General features: G+C 47.2%; 1 protein-coding gene across 1 annotated transcript in view; it reads left to right on the forward strand.

Moving 5' to 3' along the window:
• Kif26b (kinesin family member 26B) overlaps positions 1-22,402 on the forward strand; it is a 333,340-nt gene that overhangs the window by 230,693 nt on the left and 80,245 nt on the right. The window contains exons 10-13 of the mRNA XM_033761959.1: positions 12,236-12,442; positions 16,902-16,995; positions 18,219-18,481; positions 20,687-20,870. Coding sequence (XP_033617850.1) covers positions 12,236-12,442; positions 16,902-16,995; positions 18,219-18,481; positions 20,687-20,870 — 748 coding nt within the window. The remainder of the gene's footprint in view (positions 1-12,235; positions 12,443-16,901; positions 16,996-18,218; positions 18,482-20,686; positions 20,871-22,402) is intronic.

A 22,402-nucleotide genomic window follows, 5' to 3' on the forward strand; every position in this document is an offset into this window, starting at 1 on the left:
AAAAAACCACAAACTATTATGGGATGGGTTTACCATAGTAACTGAAAGGTCACACAGGAAAAGAGCAAGCAGGTTCACCAAAACAACCCACCGTGAGTAGTAGTAACCCGGACAACCACACATCTAAAGGTCAGAGACAAGAAACTGTAACTTTCAGGAATTCCACAAAGGAAACACTCTACCTGCTAAACTGGAGAAACTTAACACATATAGAGTTACTAAAGTTAACAATACTTACAACCAACACTCATGATCCCCACAGAAGCCCCCTCTCTTGGAAGGGCAGTGTTGCCAGCAGTGATGGAGAAGTCATGACCCTGGACTTGTACCCCGGCTTCTCTGTCCCTCCAGGGACTCCCCCATGTCCAGATTAAGTGTATACTCTTTAGGGTTATAAAAAAGGGCCCATAATGAGAAGTTTCCACAAATTTACCAGGTGAAGCTCTCTCCTCCACCCTGCCTGCCCTAACCTACAGCCGGAGTAACTTCTAAAACCACACTCCCTGAGCCCTGACCGCGTGCTGGGTTCTTTTCCAAGAAGGTCACATACATTTCCTCATTTAACCTTCCATTTCTATGGCCTGGAAGGTTCTGTACCACTTCTGTTGTACTGAGGAGGAACTGAGGCACAGCAAAGCTAAGTACTTGCTCCAAGGTGGCAGGGGCTACTTGCAGACTCCTTGAGACCAGTCAGCCCCGCTCCTCCATGCCTTTGTGTGCTCCCTGCCCTGCCTCAGGGACTTCCTGACGCTTATTCCTGTTCTAAGTCCCATTCATCATCGCCTTCAGCAAACCCTTTTGCCCCTGCTATGAAACTGGAAATGCCCGTACCCTTTTGGGTCCCCGTTGTACACTAGTGCAGGACTGTTGCTCCCCAGTCTGTTATACCATTTTTGTCTTTTGGTAAACTGTGATCCTCTTGGAGATAGCAGCTGGTTTTTAAATTCTTAATGTCCCTAGAGCCTTTCATGGCACCTGGCCCAGATTAAAAGCTACTTAACAGGGGTAAGGAAGGAATGGACTTCTGACCTGCGTGTTTGTCCACTAGACTAGTTGGGAGAGGGGCAGCCAGTAGTCTGTCTGCAAGAGCCATGACCATGGCTCTCTATTTCTTCCAGACTTGAGATTTTTAATTCTAGAAAGGTGAACCATGCCCAATATTCCCACTAGGGAACACTGTTAACACCTGTGGGCAGTTTGTGGGTTCACCTAAGAAGCAAGCCAAAAGAGCCCCCTGTAAACCAGAGCTCAGAGACAAAGGCACACAGTGGGGACATCATACGGCAATAGCGCCTCATGGTGGTGACCATTTGTACAGCAGTACGTAAAGTCTTCCTCAGCATTGGAGAAAAGCTATCCTAGGAAATGCGAAAAAGCCAGTCCAGGGTCTGTACCTTCGCTTCTGTAATTTGGCAAGGTGTAGCTGCTCACCATCCATCCCAGTGCATGACAGATGTTTCTGACATTTCCTTCAGATGTGGTGTGCTAGGAAGGCTTTTGAATTCTCGGATCCAACAGTGGGGGCTTAATTGATAAGGTGCCTTTCATTAAAGGTGTCCAAAGCCCCTCAGCCATAGAGAGAACGCCCCTTTGTCAGGTCACCTTCACACTCCCAGCCTTTCAAGGAAAGGGCATTATCATTGTCAGAACACGAGCATAAACCTTAATTGGACATTGTTCTCAGTTCTTACCACATGCCCACAGGAGAAGACTGTGATCGGGTAAATATCACATTTACTTGGTACTTTTCTCTCCAACCTCCATCGGATCCTACACACACATTTTAAGATGGAGATAAAGACAAAACACATCTTCCTAGTAATCTTCTGCGTTAGAACTTATCATTCTGCTTTGAACTTGTCTCCTGCTGCCAGCAAGGGCTTCTCTGCAGAGGCAGAGGGACAGTGAAGGGAATTAAAGGAACAGAGAGGAGCTTGCCCCTGGGGGAGGTGGCAGGGGCATCTCTTTAGCATGGGCTCCTCTCCTTGGGCTTCCTGCAGCCCCTGTTCTTATCAGCACATCCTTGTCCTGCCTCACAGGCTGTCCCCCTCCACTCAGATGACCTCCAGTCCTCACGAGAGGCGGCAGTAGGCGTGGGGCTCACTGGAGCTAAGCTGAGAATTAAAGTTGCTTTGTTCCAAGCCTAAAGCTTGAAAATAGAGAAATTCTTCCATGGAAATGCCAGCATCTCCTTCTGCTTATGCATGGACTCTGCTGTTTCTCCATCCTCTGGGCCTCTTTCTACCCCTATCCTTCATCAAGCCCAGGCACAGGGTGCCATGCAGAGGGTGTGTTCCACACGTGCTTGGTGGGCACAGCAGATGCATACCTGAGTGTGGGACCTTTTCGGGGAACCGATGGAGAAAGAATCAGGATCACTGTGGCAATTAGTGATTGTACTCTTTCTCATCTATTGTTGAGTAAGAATGAATCTCTGTAAGATCAAGGGTCCAGAGATTTAGATACCAATTTAATTGGTTTTTCCTCCTCTCCTCCCTCTCCTCCTCTCTTTTAGTAGGGGAGAATATAAGCATGTAGAATGCGGTGCATTAAGTATATGTCATGATAGTTGAGTTTCTCTAGCATCCTAAATTTTAGATGAGAATATTATGGGTTTCAAACTCTTGATCCAAAAGATTCCTCTGATGCTTTTTCTTACTACAATGTTTCCCTTGGCTTCTTATTTTCTTCTTTCCCTAAAACAGAGGCTGCAGAGTTCCCAGCTAAAGAAGCAGCCCTCCCTGAGAGTGTGCCTTCCCTGGCTTCTCTAGAAAGGGCCTCCCCAGCCCTGTGGAACCCAAGGTCTCCAGTGGGTCCTGAGCAGGACACCTTCTCATCCATCACCAGGATGCAGTCTTACAGGCTGGAGAGGGCTTAACGGTGAACTCAGTGGGTTCCTTGGGCAACACTGAGAAGCCAGGTTAATATGGGCACCTGTAGGTTCTATGCAGGTCTCATCCATACGTGCTTCTGCTGGGAACAAAATTACCTTATGGGAGAGACACACATGTATTAGAACTTAGGAACCAGCACAGACAGTGTTCTGAAGAGGCAGTTTCACAAAGAGGATGGATGGAAGATAGATGCTAGAAAGATAGATATATGTGTAGATAGATAGATAGATAGATAGATAGATAGATAGATAGATAGATAGAATGACGAGGCTAGGCTGGTTGTTGCCCTTTTTATTTTAGATAGCTAGATTGTTTATTATGTTGCTTAGCCAAATTGCATGGTGGATCTGGTAGCTGCTATTTGTAGACTGACACCTGACTGGGCTACTTGACTTATTTCAGAGTTCTGGGTTTTATTTTTCTAGGTCAAAGGCCGGGTGCAGTGGGATATTGAAACTCCTAGCACCAGGAAGAACCTGGCAAGAAGGTACACAAGACAGTAAATCAAGGTCATGTTAGTGAGCTGAAGTTCTCCCATTTATCATACGTTGGGCTGCTGAAAAGCAAAACAAGTTTCCCTTGGTCCTGTTGTTTCCCAAGCCAAACAGCAGCCCTTGGTGACAGCATTGGCAGATGGAGCATTTCTTGAGCAGTTGCTGTGTAACAACAGATCTGTTATTTAGCCCTTCAGTTGTAACACATGAGTGAGCTTTAGTGGGAAATGGGCCCTTTATTAACAATAAGTGTCCCAAATCCAAACTGAGAACATCAGAAAGAATTCTAAATTAAGGAGTACCTACTGCTGTTTCAAAAATGACTTCCATGCTATTTTAACTCTTGAATCAGTGTTTTCTATTCCTAACCACAATAGATTTTTCTACCCAATATTCAAGAAAAAAACATCTGCAATTATCACTCGTCTAGTGTGTACCAAAAATCAGGCAAAAGAGTATACAGGTGGGAGTTGGGAAACCTCAGCTTAACCTTGGATGACCTTGGGCAAACATTGAATCTGCGCCAGCTTCATGGACAGAAGACAGTTTAGAACGAATCTAGTGACGGCCTCTTCTGAAGCCCCAGGTCAAGGTGGTTAAAGGGCAGGAGGAGAGCAGTGAACATCTGTTAGATTCCTGAGGAAATGGGCTCCCAGGGCCCCTCCACTCCTCGTGGTTTGGGGTTCATTGTGACAGTGACTACTAACGATCGATCGAGGACTCACTTGTGCCAAGTGCTTAGTGCGATGATTTGCTTTAATAGTCATGTAAAATTTTCAGGAAACTGATGCTGAGCAAGGGTTTGCTGCCGGATACTCATAGGAGCCAGTACTGTGATACCAGTTTTCGCAAAGAGAAATATCTATTTCGTGGTCAACTGGCAAGGAGGCCAGGAACTGTAAGCCCAGATCTGCAAGCCCAGATCTGCCTCCCCAGTTGGTTGGTTGCGGGGGAATTTACAGCAAGGGAGTGGGGAGACGCTGCTTGTTGATGAGGGTGAGAAAGTGGATCCTTCGCTCAGGTGTACAAGATCACCTTCTCACAGGGCTATAGGTTTCTTTTGGGGGGCAGCAGGAGTAGCAAAGGGTGTCTTGAGCTTGTGACATTAGAAGGTGAGTGACCAGAGGAGCTGGCTGCTTCTGTACATGTCCATTCTTGAACAGCCAGCTCCCGGACGGTCCTTGGGTTGACTCCGGAGACTTCTAGAGGGACAACTCAGGAACACTGCTACTGAAGGAATTCATGCCCGATATGTCTAGAGCTTAGCCAATTTCAAAAGGGGCTACTATCTCTTTTACAGAAACTGTGTTTAATAATAACATGTTCATGGTCACACAGCTACCAAGAGCCAGGATCTGTCTGACTGCATGATCTTTCTTGTAGACACAGTAGCCTCAGGACTCATCATGAAGTAGTAATAGCTGATATTAATGAGTATTTGCTGTGTAGCAGACACTGTTGAAAGATACGTGACAGACTTTTGCTCCCTTGATGATCACTGTAACCCTGCTAGGCCAGTGCTCTTGTTATGAGCACTTTATAGATGTAGCACAGAGGGAGTTAAATTTCTTGTCCACAGAAATACCCCCGTGAAAGGTTCTGCCAGAACTCAGACCCAGAGCCAGTCTCAGAGTCTGTGCCACGCCCCAGGCTGTATTCCGTGTAGCTCACAGCTAGGAGGCTATGACAGCGAGTGTCACTGATGTTGGAGTGGGCCTACCAGCGACCTCAGACTCTCATACCCCGCTTCACCTCAGACCTGAGGGTGCCTGTCTTGGCTGTGTCTTTATACCAGCTCATCCATTTAAATAAGTTCCTTAACAGACTAAGCTAAGAAATGAGTTGTTTTCTCAATAGGCCAGTGTCAGTTTCGCCCTGGGTGACAGACCGGCTCAGAAATGTGACTGACTGCATCTCAAGGCCTGGCCACCTTCTTCCCGAGCCTGCTAATTGGTCTGAGGGACCCTGCTCCCCAAGGCTGCCCAGCCATTAGTGGAAGGGCTTTCTCCTTGGGTTTCACGCTCCCTCCCTCCAGCGCTGCAGCCGCTTGCTGGGCCTGCCTGGTGACAGATGCACACTGATGAAGAGCTTCAGGGAATTTTCTGACCCCCTCTGCTCCCGAAGTACTCTTGAATGCGTCTCATTATCAGGCTCCATTTTCTGGTCTTGCACATGCTTCCCTCGCGCTTAGCCCTATTGTGCGACTGCTTGTCACCTTTCCCAGCCAGGCTCTTAATAATGTAAATCTTCCCTCTCCATGGCACGGCTGCTCATTATTTGCAGTCTGGCGCCACACGAACTTACCTACTGGCACCTCTGAGAAGGCAGCCGCCCTGGTGCAGGGACAGGCCCCACGCGCCCCTTCTGCAGCTCACTCCAAGGTGCTTGAGTTCTGCCTGCAACCCGAGCCCTGGGATGCTTATGGCTGGAAGAGGAAATGCAGGTAGTAAGTAGGCTTGGGCTCCTCGAGAGTCCTTCAAACCTCCATGTCTTTCGCCTTAAAGCCGGGGGAGATGGTAATAGGAATTCTATTCCTTACTAAAGCTGCTAGGGGAGAACCAAATGGCAAGTAGATAAATTTGAGGAAGTCCTTTGAATAGTGTAAGATTTGTACACCCAGTAAAGAAGTAAGGCCATAGTACTGATGGTCTGTTGGCTGATTTTGTCAGCACTGAGCAGATACTGTCCCCAGGCAGGCCCAGAGTGCTCTTTACTCGCCCATGGTTTGCCCTCACACTCTCCAAACTTGTCCCATGGCTTGGGACTTTGCCCCTTACATTTTTAATATATCGTGTAGGATTATTACTGCGTTTTCTGCAAAGAAACTCGATTAGATTTTGTTCTGTAACTAAACTGTGCTTAGAGTCTCTGGGGTCCCCTAAGGTGTGGATCTGTAATTCTCTAATGGTAACTACGGGGTGGTGGAACAGGGACTTTATAAGATATATTTAAAACCTTCTTCTAAATTTAGGGATTACGGCCTTCTTGGTTCTGCCCTGTATTTTCTGGTAATGGAGTTATTTGAGACCTCCGAGATCATTACTATTTGGAATATGACTTCTGTGGACTCCTAAAAAAAAAACTTCTGGGCCATTTCAGTCATATGAAATCACAACTATCTTCCTTCAGGAAAAGTAATTTCATATCACTTATATAAATGTTACCAGCCAAATATTTAAACTTTCTTCTTTTATAAAACCTGATTTTAATTTGCTTCAGCCTCTCCTATCAGGTTAAGAGGTAAATAAAAAAGGGAAAGGAAAATCTTATTTATGGAGTTTGATGTGCCAGTAGTAGGTTAGCTATATAGTTTTATGTTGTATTGTTTCAAGAGAAAGGGATTTTTAAGAATAATGGCTGGAAAATTGCACCCTTAACCTTGCAGTAAGTTTTTAGAAACCGATACTCCATCGAAATCTTTTATGGTACATGTGTCAGACTCTCACGACATGGAAGGATGCAGAGGGTTGCCCAGTTTCTTGGCAGATCTGAGAGGAGTGTGTTGAAAAAGGATACTGAAAAGCACACACTGTTTAGCTTTCCTGTGCCTCTGGCCATCTCACTTCGAATGTCTGGAATGTTCCTGAGGTGACTAATATACCCTAGGCAGACAGAGCATGCCCATCACCTTGCCCGATCAAGAAAGAAAAGTAGGGATGCAATATGAAAAATACCACATTTAGCTTGGATATGCTTAGATCAAATTTGCATGGATTTCTCACCACAAAAAAATGTAAGCAGGTCTTATAACCTTTCATTTCAGTGAAAGGAAGGAGGAAAATTGTTCGCTTTTTTGATTGTCTTGTTTATGTCTGTGTGTTTAATTTTGGTTTAATTTTTAATATTAAACCTTGGAGAAGGTTTCTGTTGCTGCTGATTTGATGTAGCAAGTCTTTGTTATGCCAGTTGACTTGAAGAAAGTGAGTCCCTCCCTCCCCTCTTCATCCTCCCTCCTTCCTTTCTTCCCTAGAATAATATAGTCATCCCTTATTATCACTGGATGATTAGTTCGAGGACCTCCCACAAATACAGAAATCTGCAGGCGGACAAGTCCTTTATGGAAAATGGTGCAGCATTTGCATAGAGCCTATGTACATCCTCACGTACACTTTAGAGTCCATCTCCAGATGAGTTATAATACTTAATACAGTGAAAATGCTATGTAAGTAATTGTTATACTCTATTGTTTAGGGAACCATGACAAGAAAAAATCAGTATATTATTTTCAGTATAGACAATTTTTTCCCCATTTTCAATCCAGACGTGGTTGAATTTGTAGATGCAGAATGAGGCCAACAGTACTGCTACACAGCCCGTAAACCTCTATCCTGTGTCTTCACGTCTGTCCCTCAAGGCCCATCAGAGGGATCAGGATGCCACAGCGCACTCTTGGCAGCCCGCACAGTGACGCAGTGGCGGGGACAGCTGGATGAGACTCCGGTCCTGGCTCTGGGTCTACTCTGGTGCTGTCATACCTGTAGCTGAAAAGAGGGAGGTGCACCTGTGAGGGACAGTGAACTCTGTTATCTCGCTAAGGTTTTCCCTTATAGCTGAAACCCATCCAAAAATATGGGAAAGGCTCTCGGATCTATCCCGAGGACAGTGTGGCCCTGCTTTTCACCCTCCACCTCCTCTCCTCAGGTGGAGCCTGGCACCTCCAGCTCCGTCTTTCTTCCACACCACTTGCTCCGTGTGAGGCAGAGACACGGCATAATCGGGATTCCTGCAGCCTGTGCCATGGGAATTCCAGCATCCCCGCCACGTCCACTTCTCCCTTTGGGAGAGAACCAGGATCCTGGACTGGAGTTAGTTGCTAGCTGGCTCTTTAGTCCATCTGTGCTGTCTCTCCTGTCCCTAGGCCCCTTTGCTTTTAGAATCCCATCTGACAATCTTTACTTTGGCCCTGCACTACCGTCTTACCATGGGAGGGTTTTCACCAGCCTATCTTATTCCCTCTGATTTACCTTAGAGAACAGTTTCTGGGCGTGCTGTGGGACCTTCAGAACAGATGAGGAAGGCTTAAGGAAAGAAAATTCCAGTACTGCTGAGATGGAAACAGAAATGATCCCAAATGGTATTTCTGGCTAGGCTGATCCATCTGCATCTTGACAAGTTTCTACTGAACTGATTCTTAATCAGAGTAAAGGAAGTTAAAATTTAAAAATGTAAAGGAAGTGAATGATGCTAGTGGTTAATTTAGCTCTGTGGCCTGTAACCTTATGGGAAAAAACACGCAAATTATTATTGAGCCTTGAGTGTGGCCAAGACACAGAGGACCTGCTCTGTGGGTGTCACCAGAGCTCCACATGAGAGTGGTTGACCCAGTTCTTCTTTCTCCAGGTCCCTGACATCCTGTGTGGTCTTTGTTTGATTGGTGGGGATCCTTCAAATGGCCAAATTGTCCAAAGCCCTCCTGAATCTTATCGTTGAAGGAAAGCCCTAGACTCAGCAGCTTCTGGGTAGAGAAACAGGGCAAAGAGCCTTACTAGGTGAGCGTGGTGTAGGATGTGGTGTGGCTGGGGACAGACAGGAGCAGCAGTAGCGATGGGTGGTTATGGACCCACTTCTCATTAGCCTCCAATAAAGCTGGGTGGCAGCCAGCAGCTGTCTCTGTGTCCGTGGAGTCTGTGCCATTCAGGAGCGAGGCTTTTCCTGGCTTAGTGTCTCACAGTCCCTCTCTCTCTCCATCTCACGATGCCATCCAGAAGGAGGTGCTGAAATGATTAATGAGCAGAACATAAAGACAACTGGTGCCCAGAGCAACAGCTGTTTCGCACCAGCCACTGAATAATTAGACAAATGAGGCAAAATGGGGTCCCAACCAGCCGGGACTTGGGTGTGGAAGTGCGGGTCCCTGCTGGTGTGAATCAGGGAGTCAGCGCCCCCACGTGGACTATTCCTTGGCTTCCTAGCTCCCGTTCCTCCAGGTCTACCCTTGGCTTGGACATAGTGACTGTCGCTTCTGCCCCAAGGGCTAAGGAGTCATGTTATCGACTGCCCAGACCCTTTCAGCAGAGCAGCAGGGAGGGGCAGAGTTGAAGTCGCTGTTGCCAAGAATCTAACTGTGTTTGTAACAAAAGCAAGGACTCCTGGCAAGGAGTCTGAGGGACTTTCTTGATCGTAAGTGGTATCTCCTAAGCTCTTTAATTACAGAGGATTAAGTGGGAAGTGGAGTGCTGGACTAAAGGAATAAGGACACAAGGGAGGTGAAGCAGAAAAAAACAATTTCTTTCCTCGAAGGGGGGAAAATATCTTCATTTATTTAAGTGAATTGCAAAGAAAAGAGTGGAGTGTGGCATTTCCCCCAGCTCCAAGTTCAATGAGTTTTAAAAGAGCTGCATATCTCCTTGGCCAGACCGGAGGCTGAGATCTTCTGCCAGTCTGCAGAAAACCAACCTCAGGCCTGGCACTTCATTAAGATGCAGGAGCGGTCCACTCGCGCTAATGGCTCACTAATTCCACCTCTTCCTCCCTGCTTCTCCTTGTGGCTTTAGCTCATATTTCACATTCAGCACCTCGAGTCACCCAGGAATGGTGTGCAAAATTGTGAAAGAGAAAGGCAGTGGGCCATGCGGTTCCATCAGTTCTGCCTGGCATTGCATCATTCTTGACCTGTGCTGTGCCCTGGTTGGGCAAGGAGAGTCCCTTAGACAGAGGCTGGAGGAGGCCCCAGCCCCCTCCCAGAGTAGCAGTGTGAATACCTGCTCGTATCACACCTCCTGTGTGTCGGGGCAAATCTATAAAGCAGAATGATGCAACTGAAAACAGACGACAGAGTCACACTGAACAAGAAATGAAGATAAATGTATTACGCAGTATACAGTGGCTGTGAGAGTCCACGTTTTACTAGGAGGAACCTTATCAGGCCCAGTTCCTAAAACCAGCACGATCTGTAGTGATACTCAGTGGTGTTTTGCTTGTGATTTATGGTACCCAGAGTTCGGGGAAGGAAGTTCTGAAACCTTATCGTGAGCACCACTGTTGGAAAATGATAAGATGTCTGGGTCCAGAGAGAGAAGTAAAGGGAAGAGGGAGGAAGCAGACCAAGAATTGAGCACCCACTGTGTACTGAGTTCTGCATTCAGCACCTCACATGCTGATTTGCTGAATTCTCCCAACAGTCCCATAAGACAGTCATTGTTATTCCTGTTATACAGATGAGAAAACTGAGGCTACGAGAAGCTTAACTATTTGTGGGAAGCAGAGGTTGGGATAATGGGAAAAGCATGGGTTTCAGAGGTGGTTCAGAGCCCAACCTTACCACTCACTGGTCCCTTGATCCAGGTTATGTAACATCTGTGTCCAGCTCTGTAAAATCTGGACAAGTGTGCCTTCATGCTGGATTAATGGGAGGGTAAAATGAAATAATGTAGACAGTAGCACAGTCCCTCAGAAAATGACAGGTATCGGTCTGTGACCTCACTGGGGGAGTGCCAAGACTTACACTCTGGGAAGCCTCCTGCCTTGGGCGCCTTCTGCCATGACACCTGACCTCCAGGTCCACGCTGGAGGAATTACCTTATGCACAGGCACAGCCGGGCACAGTGCTGGACTTCCAGTGAGCCTGATGACCGCGGATTCTTTATGTTTCAGCCTTGTGAGCTGCAAATGAGTCACTGTGGCTCAGCAGACAGCTGAGGTCAGCAAGAGGACGATCTCACTTCATCATGCACAATGTATAGAATTCTCTGAACATCGCTGTATGTTTGAGATATTTCATTTAAAAATTCATAACAACCTCTTTCCAAAAATTTGTATGATGTAGAGTTCATCAGGCCTAACAACTGATTAGGCATTGAGGTCAAGCGTTTAAAAATAGTCCTTTTGCATACTTTCGCCATTTGCCTAATTATTTCTGAAATGATGTCTCTGCATCTGCATGACCCGCTACCCTATGCATTATGTATCTTTGCCCACTTGTGCCTAGCACAGAGCTGCTGCATAGCAGGTACTCAAGGAAGTCCCCATCCCATGTTGGACTGGCCTAGTGACAAAGAGCTGGTAGGAGAGCAAATGCTGTCCTCTTCTCGGGACTGTGGCCCCAGACCTGCGTGTGGTTTCACCTTGATTTCTGCTCACCATAGGACTCTGAAAGCAGGCTGGTATTTCCTTAAACACCATGCTTAGCCCCAGGGCCGGGCTGAGCTGGTCACAAGCACTGAAGGATGCTCTTGTTCAGTGACGCAGAAGGTGGGTTAAAGGGAGCTGCCTCCTGTTTCCTACAGAGATGCACTTTCATTCCCTGAAATGACAACTTCTCTGGGCTCACTTAATGGCATCCCAAATAACATGTTGCAAGCCAATCTTTTATCACTGTTGCCCCTTGGAATGCATTTCGAATGCTGGCCATTAAAAACAGGCCATTTCACAGGCCTTTAATGATGACACTAATAACTGTGGATTTTTGTCTCCCAGAGTCCTGATGAGCCGAGAAGGGAAGTAAATTATGGAGCTAACTTTTATGTGCATGGTTTATTGATCTGTGAGTTTCAAGGGGACTGTGCCAGCCCCTATAGCTTGACAGTCCAGATTAGCTTTTCATCTATGTAATTGGGCCGCCAGAGCACAGTTAATTTTTAATTTATATTAATAGAAAGACAAAGAACATGATGTGCCACCTCTGTATTAAAGTAATGGACATATCAAAATATTCTACCTGCTAATTATGAATAAATCACCTTTCTCCAGCAGTGATTTAGGTTGCTAATTCACACGATTTTCATCATAATGTATCATGAGAAGGTTTGGTGCTGCCATGAATATTTATGTCACCTGTGCATGTGAGCGTCCTCCACCACCGGGTACCCACTACCCTAATCCGTGTTGTTTCCCATCTCTGCTCACCAGGTCAAAGTCATGCTTCGAATTTGCTCCACGTTGGCTCGTGATACCTCCGAATCCAGCTCTTTCTTAAAAGTGGACCCACGGAAGAAGCAGATCACCTTGTATGACCCCCTGACTTGTGGAGGTCAAAACGCCTTTCAGAAAAGAAGTAACCAGGTTCCTCCTAAGATGTTTGCCTTCGATGCGGTTTTTCCACAGGATGCTTCTCAGGTGGGTGTAATCCCCCTCTCCCACTCAGGCAGGGTTTGCCTGTTCTCTAAGACCTGTGAGCGTTGTCTTTCGGATCCCTGTGGTGGGTCAGTCCTTTCATCCTCATCTTGAGCTCCACTGAATAATCCAGGCCTTCTGAGCTCCTGGGACCATACCTTGGGCAAGTTCATTGTGTTGGGATTTCAATAAAATATCCACCTGGGGAGAAGGAAAAACAAGTTGGTCAGTGAGTGACACAGAAGCAAGAAGCTAACAGGCAGGATTAGAAGTTATGGGCACAGCTGTATGAAGGTACTAGTCATGGGTCCCTTAGGACTTGACTCCTGCCTGTGCTTCTGGTTGTAGGCATTTAAGAAGGCAAAAATGTTTCAGGGAGCTGGATTAAAATCTAGCAATGTCCTAGGGCTGTGTATAAATCCACTGGGGCTGAGGGTGGGTCTGTAATCCTTGTAAGGAACTGGAGTGCTAGGGAAGGAAACTGAGGCTAGACTGCAACCTGTGGCCTGGGCCAGTGGGGTAGTGGGAAATAAAAGAGGCTCGGCTGTGTATCTTACATCCCAGTTATATATATATCAGCTGCTTTATATATCACCTTCAAATTCAGCACTTAAAACAGTAGGCATTTATCATTGCTCTTGGGTCACCTGAGCCGTTCTATCTTGGCTGTATGGTAAGCTGTAGGTTGCATAGATGATCTCTGAGGATCTTGGCTGGATGCTATCACACATTTGAAGATTGGTTGGCTTTCAGCTGGTCAGCTGGTATCTCCTGCAAGCTGGCTTGGACTCGCTGGCATGGCAGTGCCCAGGATTTAAGTTACATGCTCCTCTTGAGGCCTAGGCCCGGCACTGTGTAGCATGGCTTCTGCACTCAGTTGACTCAGATTCGAGGAGTGGGGAAGGGAGTCTTTTTGACTGTGTGAGTGGCAAAATCACATTGCAAGAAGCATGTACACAGAGCAGGGTGGAGAACAGGGGACATAATCTACTCTGAATATAATTTGGGGATTACTTAGAAGTCCATGGTGCCAAGATTTCTGGACCACCACAGGCAGCCAAGAAATTACAGACCAGATCTTGAAGGACTGTGGCCCTCCACTGTGCACAAAATAAGGCCTGCTCCTTGTGGGCGGGGGGGTCTAAGAATTGGGGAGGTGGCACAAGTGTAGGACTGAAAATTTCAGAAATTACTAAATAATGCAGGGCTGGGGAGGTAGCTTAGTGGGAGAGCATGTGCTTATGATATGCAAGGCCCTGGGTTTGATCCCTAGCATCAAGACGAAACCCAGACATATACATAAAGATAACCCAGGGCCTAGGTATGGAGGGTCCTGCTTTGCCTCCTGTGGGGTACCATATGTTTTCCTCCCTAATAAATTTCTAGCACTTCCAAATTTCATACAAAGCACAGCTGAACCTGAGAGCAGCATTGCTAGTAGTTACCATTTGTGGCCTGTTAGTTTCTTCCGGGATGCATCTGAGTATAGGATGTAATAATGTTCACATGCGTTCTCATATTACAGCATAGCACACATCACAGTCTCCATTCATTGAGAAGTTGAGCATGTGGTTTCCCCAAGAGTTGAGCCAGAAGAAGACAAAGTACTCTATGAATAGATGCTGTGGTTTCTCTGCTCATTTCACTTTTTGTGTTGTACCACCCAATGGGCTCAGAAATTTAAACTTGACATTGGGTCTGATAAATGGCCTACAAATCATTTAATTAACACAGAACTTTTTAGAAGCAAATCTTGGTAAGTCATGAACATTCCAAAGCAAATTCCAAATTAAGCATGGACTATTAATGAGTTTTAGATTTATTCTAGAAAAAGGAGCCGTTTTTATTGCCAGTCTTTGTTTACATTTTACACTTGGTTCCCAAGCTCAGTATGCTCACCATTACTGTCTCGCTCCTTTCAGGATGTTTTAATTTGCTCCGATGTCTAATATTCTAACTTGCACTTCTGTATAAATTTGCAACTTTCAGGAAGTTTCATAAAATTCTCACCCAGGAGACTCCTTTGAGAAGTCTGTAGGGAAGGACGTCTTCTCTATTTTCGTACAACAGAGAGGAGAACTGAGACACAGAGTTAAGTCACTTGCTCATGGTCCTTCTCCTGAGCAGAAGTCCTCCCTGGATCTCTCATTAACCTTTCAGCGTCCTCCTTGATATGGAGTGTCTTTGGCCTCCTGTGTTTTAGCCACTATTTTCTAGCAGTGCACTCTTGAGCAAGTCACTCAACCTTTCTGGGCCTCACTGACCTCATCGGTCCAGTGGGGACATTGGCCAAAAGTTACCTCATTGGGTTGTTGTGACTGACTGAGTGGATATATGTGAGGTTCCTAGAACTGAGCCAGGAACATAGCCAATCTCAGTAAATGTTAGCTATGTTACTATTATGTCATCAGTATTAATATTAACATCGAGGTCCTGGGCATGGCCAGCTCAGCTCCACAGGGTGAGCAACCTTGAAGCCTCCACCCTTTAAGCAGAGCGGATCTTGCTGTCAGGTCCTTGTCTGTGGGGCAGCAGCAGCCACCACGGTCCCCAGGTAGCCATGAACTGTGCTTTCTCCCAGTGTGAAGCATGTCAGCTTCCCAAAGTTCCGTAATGGTTAGAACAGTCCTTGCTACTCCCTGCCCTTCTGTGCCATCCTTATGACCCTTGAGTGGCCTCAGAAGCCACTAGCTGCCCACTTCTGGGGCAAACTCCTGCTGGTCTGCCCAAGGCAGGAGTAGTGGGGAGGACTCCAGCCTGTGGGTGAGCATGGGCTCCTGGCAGTGGCAGACGTGGCACTGCCCACAAAGGCTGCTCGCTTCAGGACCCCAGGAAGAGGCAGCAGGTGGATTCCAAGGGCTGTCCCAGCCCTCAGAAAACACTTGTGGGCCGAACACTGACCACTCTTCCTGATGGGTGGCCAGGCAGGGACTCCTCAGGAGTCCCCTCCTAGGTCCCCTGTCCTCTGACTGGTGTGCAGGTGACTCAGTGATGGCAGTATGGCCCATGAACAACCAGCCTTCTCCCTGGTGACATCAGACTCTAACATTTTCTTCTCTTGAGTCTGTGTGACTCAAGGTGAACTCCTGGTCCAAAGAAGCCAGTTCATGGGTTCATTGGCCCATTCCATTTCCCTGCTTTGCAGAAGCGCCCCTGGAAAATTCCATCAAGATTCTCCAGCCACTGTCTCTGGCCTTCATTTTCTCCTTGCCTCGGTCCTGGGAGTTGAAAAGGATCCCGTGGTCCCCACAGCAGCCTTGTCCTGCCTGCCGCTCCATTGGTCCAGAAGGAGCCCCTAGCAGGGCTGCTGAGACGACCACCCCAGAACAATTGACGATTGTTGGGAGTGTGGTTTTTCAATTTCAGTTTGAGAGAGAAAATTGATTTCCAGATACTTAGGTTCATTGTGCTGCTGAAACCTGCAGCTGAATAACTACATTCATGGCTGAAGCTGCCAATTCCAGGTCCCCACCGGGAGGCCCATTGCTCTGAGGGCCACAGAGGCCCAGTGTCTGCACGGCTCTCGATGCTTCCCCAGGCTCAGCCCCAAGACAGAAATGAGGGTGAAAGAACACAATAATTCTGCCCTCCTGCCCCTGTAGAAGTCTCAGATGCTAACCAGGGAGACATTGCCCAGATCTCCCAGTCTGCTGCACAAAATTCACTGAATCCCTATTTGCAGATTCCTGTGTTACTGGGTGACAGTGGGAAATACAAAATGTCCTCTTCAGCCTGTGGTTCCTGTCTAAGGGATTAATAACCAGGTTGGGAGTGAGACCCGCACAGGCTAAAGAACACCATGCAATGGCCACATACTGACAAGTGGTGGTTGAGATTGTATACGCTGACAAATGTGTAGAGAAAGAGAGAAAAGGCTAGCTATGAACTGGAAAAGAAGAGACCAGGAAAGGAAGCAGACATATGCATCACAAAGCTCTTGCTTATGTTAGAGCTGCAGCGCTTCTCAAGGTCTCTGTCTGAGAACAGCACATCACCTTTATTCCGCTAATCAGTGTAGCACACTTCATAGCCTCATAGACTCCTGTGTGAGTGAGTGAGTGGGTGGGGGTGTGTGTGTGTGTGTATGTAAAGGGAGGCTCTGATTAAGAGCGCAGGTAGACAGTGGCAATGCCTTCTCCAACAGCCCAACACAGCAGACGGGGGAAGGAAACGAGGACCATGAAAGTACCCTATGCTCCCACCACAGCCTGTGTCTACCTGGTCTGTGGATATAGCTAAAGGCACCAAGGACTAGCAGAAGGGGCACTCGCCGTTCATGTGTGCAAGGCTTGCAAGGGGCAGAGGTCCCTGAGGGTTCAGAGCTCCAGGGCAGTGGTTGGCCCATCTGGGAATGTGGTGACACCAGGACCTTAAGCCGCTATAAGGCCAGCTCACTTCTGCATCCTTAATGACACCTCAGCCGGATGAGGCATTCGCCGCTCACATCTCTTGTGTCTTGCAGGCTGAAGTGTGTGCCGGGACCGTGGCGGAGGTGATCCAGTCTGTGGTCAACGGGGCAGATGGCTGCGTGTTCTGTTTCGGCCATGCCAAGCTGGGTTAGTGAGAGCTGTGTTTCTTCCTACTGCTCGTTGGCTTTCCCATGTCCCCCTAACCCCGAGCCCCCGCTGAAGGGAAGGGCTAAGGTTCTCCCAGGTGCTGAACTGCAGGGTCATCAACACCCCAGGATACTTGTTGTAAGTAGCCACCCGTCCATGTAAGACAGACTTCAAGAGCAAGAGAGGAGCAAGGGAGTAGCAAGGTTGTTCCAGGTAAGGAGCAACCAATTCCAGATCTAGGAAATGTCACTTGGTCCACGTCAGGGTTGAACCCAGAAAGCAAACAGGGAAATGTACATTTCCTGAATAGGAGCCGTTTGGGCAGCAGATGGGGCCACCTGCCCCCTCCCAAGATGATCCCGGTTGGCGATGAAGCCAGAGGAAAAGCAAGAGGAGCAACCTCTGAACTAAGCGCAGCACTGTGCAAGGACCTGCCTGGGGAAGGCAGAGAAGCCATCCTTACGTCCCAGTGGCATCCAGCCGCTGTCACAAATCCTTTTGTGCCAAAGCGGCTGGGAAAGGAGACAGCGAGATGCCCATGCAAGGGTCTTAGTGAGACCCTCTTGCCACCTTTCATGCCGACCCGTGGCTGCCTGTCTGCTCTCTGGCCTTGCTTTATGTACCTGATAAGACAGTGCCGTAATTCAGAAAAGTGTCCCCCGGCAGAGGCGGCACCAAAGGTCTCGCAGGGGACACAAAGGCCAGTTCTCAGCCAGGACAGAAGTCTACTGCATCTCTCCCTTCCCTCTCCCCCACCTTTTCCTTCTTTTCTTGATCTCAGATCAAAGCAGCAATCCAAATTTTAATGGAATTTGCTCATGCTATAAAAATATACACAGCATTTAATTTGAGAAAGGATATAAAGTGTGAGTATGTGGATTTAATCTGTGGGGTGGCTATAAAAAGCACAGTAATTGTGACGAAAAGTCTCTGCCTTCCCACTCCGTGTACAATAGTCGCAGACACGGGGTAGGCTGGATTTCATCTTGTCATTTCTTTGGGCTCTCACATTCTGTGTCGTAGCCATTTCATTGCTAGCACTAGGAAAGGTTTGATTTTTTGTCATTGTCAACTGCTTCTTGTTTTTCTTTCTCCTTTCCTTCACTCCTTTTCTTCCCTTTTGCCCACTCCCCCATCCCTTTGTCCTGCGTCTTCGGCATCTGGTTTTCTGAACGTATGACATGAGGCCTGGACCCCTCTCTGTTCCTCCCTTGCTGTCACAGGAAAATCCTATACCATGATTGGGAAGGATGATTCCATGCAGAACCTGGGCATCATTCCCTGTGCCATCTCCTGGCTCTTCAAGCTCATCAATGAACGGAAAGAAAAGACTGGGGCCCGCTTCTCAGTCCGGATCTCCGCTGTGGAGGTGTGGGGGAAAGAAGAGAACCTGCGGGACCTGCTGTCGGAGGTGGCCACGGGCAGCCTGCAGGACGGCCAGTCCCCAGGCGTGTACCTCTGTGAAGACCCCATCTGTGGCACACAGGTGATTGCTTCAGCGAGCTTGGTTTGCCCAGGGGAGGCTCAGCCCTCCCTCGGAGGCTGAGGCGGCAGAGCCCATGAGTCATTCACCATGCAAACTGGGAGGCTTATGAGTGTTTACTTTAAAGTGGACTGGAACTTTATGGCCTGCAGCTGTGGGGCCATCTGCTTGCCCAACCTAAATATTTGTACCTGGAATCTAATTGACAATGAGCAGGAGCCACAACTGTCAGAGCATTTGGGAAGAAACGGAATTCGCTCTCTTTGTGTCCCTTCTCCCCTCCCCCTAAAAAGGTACAGTCTTTCTTTTGTTTAACAACAAACCGAAATATTTACTGCTCTGCACAAATAACTGCATCCATGACTTGGGCTGTTTATGGCTCTATAAACTGTGTTTCTGGCACTGGTTTACAGCCGAATTAACAGTGCTGTAGGAAAAACTAATGACCACTTTCTAATTAGAACCATGGTATAATTACCGGAGCTGTAGAAGCCAAAAGAAGCTTCAGTTTGCTTTTTCAGGTTATCATGCCTGTTGAGAGAGTCTTTCCTTTGCTCTTTGACAGAGGTGCAGGATGGACTTGGCAGCCCTCTTGTTCAAAGCTGGAAAAAGCAACCCTCCCAGTAGCCTGTAGTGGGCGTTATTTTCAAGTTTTCCTAGAGGCATCCTTTTTGGAGCTAGGTGTTCAGATTGATAAGTCCCGCCCCGTCCCCACTGGGGTCATCTGCTTAGGTGAGGGTGTCACTGTCATACCGACCCACCCAATCTGACCATGGTTAACCTCCTCACAAAACACCCTATGCTCCCATTTCCCTTTCAAATACTCTTTAGCCTGCCTCAGGGTTATCAAGAGGATGAGCTAAAACACCAGTCATTGATTGCTGCCCCACCCCTCCTCGGGAGATTCTGGTTCAGCAGTAGGTCTTGGTTACAGCCCCCAGATATGCATATTGAACAAGCTCTTGTAATGCCACCACTAGTCCAGGGATCACACTTTGAGAACTGCTGTTCCAAAGCATAAAATGTACACAGATGACATTTACACAGCCCTGTGATGGAATCCGTAGTGCCCTGCCCCGCTGTGAGTTAACTCCGATGAGTCCAAGAGCAAAGTTCCACTTAGGTGAAGGATCTGGCTAGCGGGAGTTGGAGAAAAAGATGAAAAAATCAACATCCTCACTGTTTCAATTCTTGTTGAAAACATTTTAAAATTATTTGGTTTACGGTATAAATACAAAACCATACACACAATACAATCTGTCTTTGAAGTTCACGGATTCTAGTGGTCTTGGGCTCCAGCTATGGGCACTCATAGTTCAAAACTATAGGTAGAAAGTCAGGCTAGAAATTTGTCAGAATTTGTACCAACACTGAGGCATACTCCAGATTAGTTCTCTGAACAAATCATGTTTCTTTTCTCCCACAAGCCAGAGTGCCGGCCAAATTCTGGTAATATGATTGTTTTGATTCAGGCTTACTGTAATGGCTAAGGGTTCTTATGAGACATAGACACGGAGCCCACTGTACTTTTTCTAATCAATTACTGAGTATGCCATGCATAGGAATCCAGGAATTGAAGGTAGAAATAGATATCTTTTAAACACAGAGGAGAGTTTCAAGTATCTTGGGTTATTTCAGTGTGTCTTTTACATGGAGACATTTTGGTTCATAACTATGGTAGTAAATGTAGTCTCAAATTAGCTTTAAATTAAATAACTGAAGAATTAGGAGTCAAGTGAGACACCAGTGCTGGTGGGACTAAAATCACATTTTGCAACCTAACTCTCTCCAAACAATCTAATCTCTGAGGCCGAGATACACTCCCGTCCCTGGTGTTTTCTGGGCTAAATGGATCACACAGGATGTCAGTTCTTCATCCTCTGTAGACATAAGGTTGGGCCATCTGCTCCCTCTGGTCACTCAGAACAACCATTGGCTTTTCACACCTGCTATTTACGCATTCTATTGTAAAATAGGTAAAAGCGGGTTGTATCCACTAAATGTACTCAATCTTCATTTTCAGAAATGAACTAATTAAGCTGAGAGTTGCACGTGACCTGGTCCCAGAAGGATTTCCGGCCTTAGTGGTGCACAGGGCTTTACTGTGCAGAATGATCAGCCAGCTGAATCGAGCTTTTAACACCCAGGCGTGAGGGACAGGCAAGCCCAACTCATCCCGCAGCCTCAGGTCCTGGCTTTCTCTTTCAGCTGCAGAACCAGAGCGAGCTGCGGGCTCCCACTGCAGAGAAGGCCGCCTTTTTCCTGGATGCTGCCATCGCCTCTCGCAGGAGCAACCAGCAGGACTGTGACGAAGAGGACCACCGCAACTCCCACATGCTCTTCACGCTGCACATCTACCAGTACCGGATGGAGAAGACCGGGAAAGGCGGAAGTAAGTCCACCCACCCCACACCTGCACTCGCCCCCCATCTAGGGCAGCCGTGACCTTTTCTTGATAGAGTACAATTGCGTCAACGTGGTGTTCAGTGCTTTGTAATTTTAGGTAATTGTAGAGTCTGAGCTGAAGTTCACTTTTGAATTATCCAAGGGCAGAAGGTTTGCCTTGCTAAGGATGATTTACAAACACAATTGCCTTGGGCATGTGGAAGAACAGACTTACAAAAGAGAACCAACTGCTGAATATTTTTTCTGTTCACAAACCCTGAAGGTGCTCATCAGGGAAGACCAACATTCAGCCACCTCAACACCCAGGCAATATGCCATTCATTCTGTGAGCTCAGAATATGCGAGTCATTCTGTGGGCTCAGCACAGTTTGCTAAATAGTCTGTAGTAGTCTGACTTTGGAGTCAGGGGCTGGCTGCCTCCCCCAAGTGGCTCCCGTTGGAGAGGCATCACTGTGAGCACCTTGGATCAGTCTCCCTCACCTGTCTTGTCAAACCGGCACTGGCCTTTGTGCAGTTCTCCATCCCTCTCGGTTGTGGCTGCGCTCAGCCCGTTCCTGTACCAGTGCTTAGTGGAGCGGTGCTGGGCATCTGGGACCATGCACAGTGTGTTCTGCTGTCCTCACTCGGGTTTCTAAAGTGAGCGGTGGGCCAGTGTTGGGCCAGGGTGAGGGGCAAAGAATGGCTTTCTCCATGCCTCTTAAATTCACCTTTCTGGGCTTTCAGAACCCAGAGAGCTGGCCCCTGAATGATCCTCCCAGGAACAGTGGCTGCCAGAAAAGCAAATAAAAAAAACTGTAGGTTAGGAGAATAACCTTGGCCTAGAAATTATAAATCCAATTGACTAAGGCAAACACAATCAACTAATTTATTCTAGATTCATCCTGGAAATAAGACATCTGTCTTATTTCTGGGGTTCTGTGAATAGGCCCCCCACTTTCTCCCTACGTCTGGAAGACTTGAAAGTCAGGATTCCTAGAAACAGGTCTTCAGGGCTTCTTTTGCCCCCAGGTGGAAGCCCACTATCTCAGCACCTTTGTGGACCTGTGACCTACCTACCATTGGTCCTACTCCTTAGTTTATTTTTATTTATCTTTTTCATTGAGTTTATTGGTACTTTGTAGGTGTACAGTGCAGTTACATTCATCACTGGGATCTTGTACCTTTACATGACAGATCTTGGTTCTCATTTTTTCCCCATTCCCTTCCTCCCTTCACCCTCTCTACCCTTCCCTATTTACGAAGACTTTGTTTCCATTTTCTCCTTTTTTCGCATATTTTTTTCTCCCTTATTTCCTTTCCCCTCCCCTCCCTATTTCCCCTTTAGCCATTTTCTTTGTATTTCACACTACTCAGTTGATTTTTAAACTCTGGTTCATGGAGGTATAATTTAAGAGTTTTAGCAAATCTACACAATTGTGTGACCACCACTACTTCCAAAATACAGAACAAGGCATAGCTCCCTCTCACCCTTTATAGTCAGTCACTTCTCTCACCTCTAACCCTGGCTTGTTTTCTGCC

Source organism: Fukomys damarensis, unplaced genomic scaffold, assembly GCF_012274545.1.
Source record: "Fukomys damarensis isolate Sample0158 unplaced genomic scaffold, DMR_v1.0_HiC HiC_scaffold_11, whole genome shotgun sequence".
In the NCBI taxonomy this organism is placed as follows: domain Eukaryota; kingdom Metazoa; phylum Chordata; class Mammalia; order Rodentia; family Bathyergidae; genus Fukomys; species Fukomys damarensis.